This window comes from Denticeps clupeoides, chromosome 6 (assembly GCF_900700375.1).
Source record: "Denticeps clupeoides chromosome 6, fDenClu1.1, whole genome shotgun sequence".
Lineage (NCBI taxonomy): Eukaryota > Metazoa > Chordata > Actinopteri > Clupeiformes > Denticipitidae > Denticeps > Denticeps clupeoides.
In genome coordinates, this window is record NC_041712.1 from 2,380,909 (window position 1) to 2,391,767 (window position 10,859).

The 10,859-nt window shown below is 42.7% G+C and overlaps 1 protein-coding gene and 1 pseudogene across 1 annotated transcript; one reads left to right on the forward strand and one right to left on the reverse strand.

Annotated features, from left to right (window-relative positions):
* Positions 1 to 302: 302 nt before the first annotated feature.
* Positions 303 to 3,429, forward strand: LOC114792115 (cryptochrome-1-like). The gene is made up of 8 exons (XM_028982996.1): positions 303 to 490; positions 800 to 945; positions 1,047 to 1,187; positions 1,469 to 1,636; positions 1,711 to 1,851; positions 2,226 to 2,377; positions 2,455 to 2,669; positions 3,368 to 3,429. The coding sequence occupies exons 1-8, from the start codon at positions 331 to 333 to the stop codon at positions 3,427 to 3,429; spliced, it is 1,185 nt and encodes a 394-aa protein (XP_028838829.1). The 5' UTR covers positions 303 to 330.
* A 259-nt stretch (positions 3,430 to 3,688) lies between these two features.
* On the reverse strand, positions 3,689 to 9,683 carry LOC114791819 (FAD-dependent oxidoreductase domain-containing protein 1-like; annotated as a pseudogene).
* Positions 9,684 to 10,859: the final 1,176 nt, after the last annotated feature.

Here is a 10,859-nt window from a genome sequence, read left to right on the forward strand (position 1 = left end):
TTTAAGACAAGAGAAAAAGAATCCCATGGGTCAGGATGAATAGTACCAGCAAATCTAAGAGTATATGAAAAAGCTTGCATACAGCCATTTTAGATTTTGGAAGTTGTTCATGGTTTGAATGTTAGCAGCCTAGTGGGTAACACACTCATCTATAAACCAGAAGTCCCAGGTTCAAACCCCACTTACTATCATTGTGTGCCTGAGCAAGACACTTAACCCTGAAGGTCTCCAGGGGAACTGTCCCTGTAACTACTGATTGTAAGTCGTTCTGGATAAGGGCTTCTGGTAAATGCTGTAAATGTAAAATCGTATGTATGCTTCAGTACTGTAATGGGACGTGATTGCATGTCTGTGCTCTTTCATTTCTGTAGGATTATAGAGGAGAACAATGGTAAGGCTCCACTCACCTACGTTCGCTTCCAGACAGTAGTTAAAACCATCGGGCCGCCCCAAAGACCATTACCTTCACCAACTCTACAGGAAATGAATGGTACGAATTAAGATGAATGAGACATTAAACAGAACCAGTAATAGCATCAGAATTCACTCTGGTTGAGAGGTTGAAGATTCATATGACTGGTCAAACTTGTGTTTTAAGGAAATTAGGTTCTCCTTGGATATATATAATTATTAAATGAATACATTAAATATTAATAGTCATATAACTATGGAAAATTAGTGCATTGATCCTTTAGTGCATCAGATCATTTTAACATGATCTGAGAACGAAAGTTCTTTACCTGAACATGGTCCAGGTCATCTTTTTTTTTAAATTTATTTATTTTTTATCTTCAATTAGGAAAATGCACAGAGACGCACAATGAGAAGTATGGGATCCCCACGCTTGAAGAACTTGGGAAGGACCCTCAGCTTGCCGGTCCAGAGATCTATCCTGGAGGGGAGCAGGAGGCTCTGCGACGGCTGGATAAATACATGGAGAGAACGGTATCACCATGGTATTCCTGCTTTCAAAAGTGACAACTGGCATTTTGTCACATTGTACAGAAAACTAATATGCAGACCCCTTTGTTGTTGTTCTCCTGTAGGGGTGGGTTTGCACCTTCGAGAAACCGAATACGTCACCAAATGCCTTGAGTCCCAGCACCACTGTCCTCAGTCCATATCTCAAGTTCGGCTGTCTGTCTGTCCGCACCTTTTGGTGGAGGCTGGTCGGCATATATCAAGGGGTGTGTCCCTTTCTTTTTCTTTAAATTGATTTGTATTGAACCATTCAAATTTTAGGAATATTTTGATTTGCAAGTAAATTAACTAACATTTTGTTAGATTTGTCTCCATATAAACAGAACAATTAATTTTTTTAAAGTAAATGAGTTGTGAGATTGTCAAACTTAGACTTCAGTTTAATTCTTTTTTTATAAAAGTAAAAAAAATCAATAAGCATATTGCTTATCAATTAGTTTGATTCTTTTCTTTAAATTAAATAGTTTTCCACTTTGTTCCCCTGAAGAAGAAGCACAGCCAGCCGCCTGTCTCCCTACATGGACAGCTGCTGTGGAGAGAGTTCTTCTATACTGCTGGCAGGGGAATCTCTAACTTTGACAGAATGGAGGGTAATCCTGTGTGTGTGCGGGTGGACTGGGACAGCAACCTGGAATACTTGTCTGCATGGAGAGAGGTGAGTGCAACATGGGATGTCTTTTTATTTTATACTCTTTTTATCACATAAAAAGTGTGATATCCTGCATACAGGCTCGTACAGGATTCCCCTTCATTGATGCAATCATGACCCAACTCAGACAGGAGGGGTGGATCCACCACTTGGCCAGACATGCTGTTGCCTGCTTTCTGACCAGGGGGGACTTGTGGATCAGCTGGGAAGAGGGGCAAAAGGTTTTGTCCTTCCTGTTATCTGTACTTTTACGTTTCTCTGTAATAGTAAAATTAGGGCTAAAATGTCCTACGGTGGAAGCCGCGAGAACTTGCGTTTGTCATATGCATGCGTTGGTGAGGTCGAATGTCACCGGTTTATGCCAGAGTGGTTTAAATTCACTTTAAATTCACTTCATCTACAGAGGCGGTGCAGTAACTACAACAATTCCAATTTGAGAAACAGCGATGTTTCCAGGACATTTTGCAGTAGAACTACAGAATTCCAAAATGAAGACAGAAAAAATTGTATTGATGCATGTATGCAGATTTTGCCTTTGTTTGACACTAAATGCATATTTGTTGTGTTCTGCGCATTGCCCACAATTTGCATGCAGGTGTTTGAGGAACTCCTGCTGGATGCTGACTGGGCTCTGAATGCTGGGAACTGGCAGTGGCTCTCAGCAAGCGCCTTCTTTCACCAGTACTTCAGGGTATATTCACCAGTTGCCTTTGGCAAGAAGACGGACAAAAATGGAGACTACATAAAGTAAAAATTCATTCACACACATTCAGGACTTCTTGCTTGTCAAAATAAGTATTTTCTTTTTTTAATTGCAATTTCAGGAAGTACTTGCCAATTCTTAAGAAATTTCCTGCAGAATATATCTACGAACCATGGAAAGCACCACGGAGTGTGCAGGAAAGAGCGGGGTGCATTGTGGGAAAGGATTACCCACGTCCAATTGTGGAGCATGAGGCAGTCAGCAAGAAGAACATTCTGAGGATGAAGGCAGCATATGCTATGCACTCCCCTGACACAGGAGGTCCCTCTTCAAAAGGTAAAATGTGTAAAAATAATAATAACCACTTCTCACCTATAAAAAAAAACTCCATCTCTGGAGACACCGGTATCGGGCAAAGTAACAGTTTGAATTAAAGTGAAGTGATTGTCACATGTGATACACAGCAGCACAGCACACGGTGCACACAGTGAAATTTGTCCTCTGCATTTAACCCTGAGTGAGCAGTGGGCAGCCATGACAGGCGCCTGGGGAGCAGTGTGGGGGGATGGTGCTTTTGCTCAGTGGCACCTTGGCGGATTGGGATTCGAACCGGCAACCTTCTGATTACGGGGCCGCTTCCTTAACCGCTAGGCCACCACTGCCTAGCGGTTAAGGAAGTGTAGATGGAGTGTAGATGGAAAGGCATTGAATGAGCTAAATGCAGTACTGCAACAGCCAGCTGAGGCGCTAGCCCTGTGATAACCCTCATTGTTTGCAACATTCATGTTTTTATTCAAATGCTGTACTATGTTGGGGACAGGAGACAGAATTCTGCTAGATGGAGACTTGACCCTGAGTTGTATATTGGAAACCATGATCTGAAGTTAGAAAAGCACTGTGAAGCAGTTTATGTAGTGAGCAGTTTAGTAATGTAGAGATTACTTTATGCTCTAGTCCAGTTGACAAGTAAATTGATTCACTGAAAATTATGTAAGCAATGATGTAAGCATTTTATTATTTTTTTACTGTTTCAGCCAAAAAACACAAAGCTGTGTCAATCAAGGATATGCTGACCAAGAAACAAAGAAATGAATGAAAGTACAAGCAATAATCAAGTACTGCTTCAAAAATTATTTAATTACATAAAATAAAAAGTTCTTTTGCATGATTCCTCAGGTTATGCTCATTCATTATTACAACACCTGCAACCTTTCCAGGAACAGTGATGGCGGCAGACTTAAGATATTGTGATTAGATGAATCATTGCCCCCCCCCCAGTATTTACAGATTAAAACTGCTGTGATTTTTTTTTTTTGCACTCTTCAGTGTCTTTATTGTCCCTTGTCCAACTGTCCTTACACAATGTTCCTCTCCAGCATGGGCTCCTGGTAGAGGATGCGTTTGAGGTCCAAAGCACTGAGGTCCAGAGGTCGTGTAGCGTCCATCGTAGAATGAGCTCGGCCACAGCACGGCCCACAGCTGGGGACTGCTGCACCCGTGGCCGCCTGAAAGCCTTGTAGCAAAGTACATGTTGTTGACCAAGGATGAGCTCCCAGGATGCCGTTCTGGTCAAATGTATTGTAGTCATAGTAGCCGGCCCAAGCACTTGAAACCTGCCACACAAAAAGGCAATACAGTGGGCTCACTTTCTGGCATGGTTGTTTTTTAGGCGTATAAAACTGTTCTAGAATCTGATTGGTTGAATCATATTCCTAACTGTGGTAAAGTAAAAGGAACAGGGAGCACTATACATGATCTGCTTATATTTATTTTATGGCTGAAAGTAATAATAAAACTAAACTTATCTCCTTGATCTATGATCCAGATGGTGGGGTGGTGTTGCTAAGCAAACATAATTCAGGCAGTAACTTAGGAATGAGCTGCATCAGAGTATATTATTCCTGATAAACGATGTATTGTTTCACACATGTAAAGATTTTATTGCACCCCTGCATCAGAGTCTGAACTCATCAGTCTACCCCTGCCATCACCACTCAAGGTCAATCTCACACAGACACATGTACCTCACGCTCATTGTGCACAGCTACTTGGTAAAGAGTGATGTACGTGTGAAATAAAACAGTACAATATATTCTTTTTGTTTTTTTGCACCTGGTCATTGAAAAAAAAAAATTAAATCTTCTTAGATTTATTGGCTGACCGGTAAAACTTTCAAATGCAGGAACTCTATGAGCCAAACGTGGCCAGACATTATTGTGGAAAAAGTCATGATCGACATCAAGGGTGCTGATGTCAGGCTCCTCACTCTGCAAACAAAAGCAGGATTAGATTTTCTTGCACACAAGCCAAATTGCCAAAGCAATCACCCCGCTGAAGTGAATTGCACCTCCTCAGGAGACATCCCTGTGATGTAGTTCCCTCCGAGACCCTCTCGCCGGAAGTAAACTCCTGAATAATCAATCAGGAAAGGGGAGTCTAGCCCTGGCCCGTCTGGGCAGTGTACCACGTAAATGTACCTACAGAAAAGAAAAAAAAAACTACGTACCAAGGAAAACCATCTGCACATACTGTGACAAAAGCAATATTAACAAATTATAGTTATTAAATATTTATTCTTTGCTTTACATAGGACCTCAGAGATCGAGCTGCAAGACGACTGACTGAACAGACTTGCATTGGAATTATTCCTCACATGAGAAAATGTTAAATTCGTTTATTTTCTCCAGAGTGTATGTCATACATTTGCTCCCATGATGTATAACTGTCACTATGTTAGGGTACCGATTACCTTTTTCTGGCTCTACAGGTACAGGAATCCCAGGCATGGAGTCTTTTGGTCCATGTCCAATGCCAATCATCTCAGCTACGTCTGCCAGAGTTGGCTCCTGCGGTGTTGACCACTATGGCACACTCTACAGGCTGCTTTTCCAGACTGTTGGGCATTTGCACCTAGTTACATAACAGACAAGAAATAGTTACAGAATGCAGATCTTAAAAGAGAACCATCCTAGTATATGAAAGAGAATATGAAATGTTTATAATCCAAATTAATATCCATCTGTTTATAAACATTATATATACACTTACATTACATGTGTGATCCTTTTCAGCCTCAGCAGGTCACCGTCTCCAGGTTCCACTTTATGAGAAGAGGATTTAAAAACCTGATGGACAGAACACAGGCAAATGTAAACACACACGTTCTTGCTTATTGCTTGACCTACCATTATTGCACTGATGGTGCATATTTGATCTTAAATGACAAATGTTTTCTTCCTTCTGATTATATTGAGGGTGGGGGATCTTGTGTGTGTTGGGACGGTGCTTTGGCTCAGTGGCACACCAGTGGCACACCAGTGGCACACCATTTGGCACACCAGTGGCACAACCAGTGGCACACCAGTGGCACACCAGTGGCAACACCACACCAAGAATTGGCAGGGGGTCAGCACAGCCACAGTGCTATGGCTGAACTCTTGATCACTGTGTCTCCCTGCCAGATAGTAAAGCTCAAAGCCGCTAAACACTTAAATAATACCAGTGAAATGATATGATTATTAACTGTGTCAAGCAATAATTAAATTAAGTGAAAAGATGTCACAATGTGGGTGGTAGTAGCCTAGTGGGTAATACACTCGCCTATGAACCAGAAGACCCGGGTTCGAATTCCACTTACTACCATTGTGTCCCTGAGCAAGACAACTTAACCCTAAATTGCTCCAGGGAGACTGTCCTGTAATACTGATTGTAAGTCGCTCTGGATAAGGGCGTCTGATAAATGCTGTAAATGTACATGTGATACAACAGCAGCACAGCACACGAGTGCACACCACTGAAATTTGTCCTCTGCATTTAACCCATCACCTGAGTGAACAGTGGTCAGCCATGACAGGGGCCCGGGAGCAGTGTGTGGGGATGGTGCTTTGCTCAGTTGCACCTCGGCAGATCGCGGATCGAGGATTCGAACTGGCAACCTTCTGATTATGGGGCCGCTTCCTTAAAACCGCTAGGCCACCGCTGCCAATAGCTCGTCATTAACAAATAATAATAAAGTAGGTTGCATTATGCATCTACATGTGCAGCATAAGCGAGTGCTCACCTGTGACTTCTCCAAAGCACTGGTGAACTCCCATTGAAATAGCCTTGCGTCTTAATGCATTCAGAAGTGTCCAAGGGTCAAAACCGCCCTCGTTCTCCAGCCCTTAAAACCAAAGCAATACACAAAACCCGAAAAATGCCGTTAAACAGTCTCTCTTCAGTAAAATATTCGTGCGCTAACCTGTTTACAGGGTTCCCATTCTATATCGGACTTAAAACCTCTGATTTCCATGACCTTGTGTATAAAGAATGTCTAATATAACAGGGCATTTAATAGGGCTATAGATTTTAAAAACTGCATTTTTACATCATTATTGTTGAGTAAAGGACAAATGGACAATGTTGAATGGAACAAACCAAAACCGCAAAGTCCATCTCTGACATCCTCTACATGCATATTTTTTTCATCACTTTGGGTGATTCAGTCCTTAAATTCTTAATTTTCTAGCCAAATATTTGGAATTTACACTTGTCTGGCATGTTTGGTAAGTTAGTAAGTGTAAGGCCATATGTCTATTTCATGCTCTAGATTTTCAAAGCAGGAGAAACAAAAACCTTCACTGGGAACACAGATGCACAAATACACATCAGATCTTGGCTACTACACTATATGCTATTTCCAAAATTCCCTGTCCTTGAAGTGACCAATGGGAACCCTGGTTTTATATGCAAAACACATATAAACAGTAATTTAGTAAGGTGCTGTGTGAATCATATGCTAACATTTAAATAAAGAGCTTTTTACAGTAGAAAAAAACGGTGTATACTAATAATTATACAGCAGTACAGAAGAACAGGTGTCTACCATAGGAGGCCAGCACAACTCCATCAGTATTCATCCACGGGAACCTTTCTTTAATCTGCGCCGGGGACAGGAGGATGACTTTGGCCCCCACACACCTAATAACACAAGAGCATATGTTAAAAATAGCAAATGTCAGTTCACTGAAGGAAACAAAAGAAGATGTCTTCTACTTACATCTGCGTCTTATGATTCGCCTCCATAATGTGCGCCGCGTTTTTCACTTGCAGTGAAAGGTACCCTGAGTGATTAAACTGCAGATCACAGGATCCTCGTTCACCACGTTAGGTGCTCCTGAAAGAATGCAGGTCCCGGGATTATATTCACACTGCATCATCTAAAAGTTCATCGTCTAACGCTGCGCTTGAAAATTGCCATTACATTTATGTTCTTCAGGAAGTCAGCAGAGGCCAACGACAGCTGGATGTTTTCGGGCAGTGAGAACTGCTGCCAGTATGCCCCCAGCTGACAGCACCGTGGAGGCCTGGAATACTGGGAAAGAACCATGTCAGACTATTAAAATGAGTTCCATCAGGATTAATCCTGCAAATGATCTGCTAGGGTGGTAGTAGCCTAGTGGGTAACACACTCCGCCTTTGAACCAGGAGACCCAGGTTCAAATCCTGCTTACTACCATTGTGTCCCTGAGCAGGACACTTAACCCTAAGGGGACTGTCCCTGTAAATACTGATTGTAAGTCACTCTGGATAAGGGCGTCTGGTAAATGCCGTAAATGTAAATTCTGCTTTCCCTGGAAATCCGGGATGGACGGTATTTGGTAAAAAATGCAGCGCCATTTAACTCATTTAAGTGTGGCATTCCGCAACATCAACATACACTTATTTCCCTTGTAGCTCCTCATGTGGTGGTTCTCATAGTCAACTCATAGTTCACTGCATGGTGGCCAAGAGGGTAAGGAAGCAGACCTGTAATCTGAAGGTTTCCGGTTCGAATCCTGAGCCGCTATGGTACCACTGAGTTCCCCTTCAGCAAAGTTGCCAGCATTTCAAGGCTGCACATTTCGTGGTGTCACCATGTGCTGTGCTTGCCTTGTATCACAATGACAATCACTTCACTTTCAAAGATTGGGTACTTCCAGCGTATGCACAAATTCCAAAATTCAAAAAGGGGTGGAATGCCAGGTTTGAGTTCAGGTTGGGTGGATTGCTTGCTGTCAGTCATTGTGAAAGACTGCAACACAGCACATGGTGCACATAATGAAATGCATCCTCTGCTTTTAACCCATCACCCTTGGTGAGCAGTAGGCAGCCCTTGAAGGGCGCCCGGGGAGCAGTGTGTGGGGTATCCATTCATGTAACACTATTAGAGGATAAACTGCATTATAGTGCTTTATGGAATTACTGTGGAGACGGTACCATTCTCAGTGGCACCTTGGAAGTTCGGGATTTGAACACCACGAACTTATGATTATGGGTCCACTTCCTTAACTGCTACGGCCACCTATTAATCTGCCTATTCCAACCTCATCTATCGCAAGGCCATACTAACATACTGGGTATCCGTTCATGTAACACTATTAGAGGATAAACTGCATTAACGTGCTTTATGAATTTTTATCTCAGCCTTTGTTTGAAACTTGTTTCTAAAAATTGACCAATTAACACTGCTGATCAGCAACCATGTAAAATTCCCGGAAAGCATCTGCTTACAGTCGGTCCTTCTCCACGACCACCACTCGGACAGCGTTCCGAACCTGCTCCTTCCTCGCTTCAGCCAATATGCGACCGACCAGGCCCATGACGCCTCCTCCAACAATCACTATATCTGCTGCCCTCTCTGGGGGCAGGGCCTGGGCGTCAGATGGAAGGGGGTCCAGTCACTGCCTGGCATGGCAGCAGCTGCTTTCCTCCCGAAAAGCTCGCAGGTGGGAGTCCAGCTCTGAAACAGGAAGAATGCTTGCTCGAAATCCTGACAGTGGGCATGGTTTAATGCATCTCTAATGCGTGTAGGCACTGACAGGATGAGGAAGCAGGGGTTGTATAAACCTCATCATCAGTCTAGAATGAACTGAAAACCATACAAAACGGGGCTGGCTGGGTAGCGTGTAAAATATGGTGAGACGTTCCCAGACTATGGATGAAAGTCGCTAAATAAGTGGTCTGCGAGCTGCTCTAGGTTTCAGGAACATACCTTTGAAAAAGTCTTTGCACCGCGGCACACCTGCGCTGAAGCGTCTTGTTTGCGGAGAAATGTGACTCTTGCTCAGGGACCGGAGTCCAGCCGCGATCCTCCGACAGGCTGACATTGCCGAGTTGAGGCGTGCGGCTCGGGGTGCTGTTTCTCGGCTAGTGGGCTAGAAACGCCAACGTCGACATCGGCTGGACTTTACGGATAAGAGAAAGGGAGGATCATTCTAGCCAGCCAAAGTCTCACAAGTTCCTGTTTTCCATTCGGAGTGTGCCATGCCGTGGCAGAAGTAAGCGAGGACAGGCATGCTTGGCTTTGACCCTTGTTGGAGATCGTCAAGCTGTCACGGCTGCCAGATCTGGGGACAATAAACACGCGGTCGGGACTGTGAAGACACAATCAAAATTAAAGCTGCCCGTTATGCGTGCATTCTTTGTGGAATGCAGAGAAAGGTAATTTAAAAACATAGCAAAACCGTGTATTGTGACAGCAATTTATTTAGCCACAAGTTTAGGAAAACGAAGACAGGTGGAAATTGAGCGTAAAACGCAAGGAACTGGCAACATCAGCACAAGCGCACGCTGCAGTTCTGTGCAGTGCTCAGCTACATGGCGCCCCCAGTGGCGCCTCCAAATAACACTCTGCCACACATCAGGTTTTACTGTTGGTACAAAACAGGAAAGATTATCGTAATTACCTATAGTCATATTTAAAACGAACATATCTACAATACTGTGAGAAGCTTCTTCTTGACGTTAAGTGACTAGCCCATTTTGAGATTGTTTGTATTGGAACATATGAACATGATTTAAATAGCAAAAATTAAATGAATCATAAATTTAGCCATTCCATAAAAACTAATCTGTGGACAAGCATACATTCTTCATACAGATAATGGCTAAAGGAAGTAAAACAGAACAAAACAAAAAGCACGGTTAAGTAGGCAATTCCACGTGAACACCATCTTTCATTATTGAAAGCGTACTCTGCTGTCATGTCTGAATGTTTTGTGACCAGACACTAGTGTTGTAGTCAAGGCCACCTAAACTGAGACCAAGACTTTGCCAAGATCGTAGGGTACAGAGACCAAAAAGGGACTAGGAATCGACAGCACTTTACTCAGATCAGCAATACAGAAAAAAGCCCTTGCTGTAAAGTGTCATTACTCATTAAATCATAATGTAATTGTGTATGCTATCTTATCTACATAGGGTAAGCTATGAATATGGCTATGTAATGATCCCTTGCCTTTTATTTAAGAGTGATCACTGACACTCTTAAATACTTTTGCTTCTAGCAAATTCATCAAATTAACCTTAGTAAGACAGTGCTGGTTCACTGATCTCCAGTTTCTGACTCAACAAAGAAAAGCTCCTAAAGGAGGACCCTTAAGTACCACAAACTTATTTAAAATAATTTACTCTAAATTCATTTACATCTTTAAAAACTTATAGAGTGATAGAGAGGACTCAGCTAATCAAGTTTTAGTTTCATTTTGGAATGTTATCCAGCGAAAT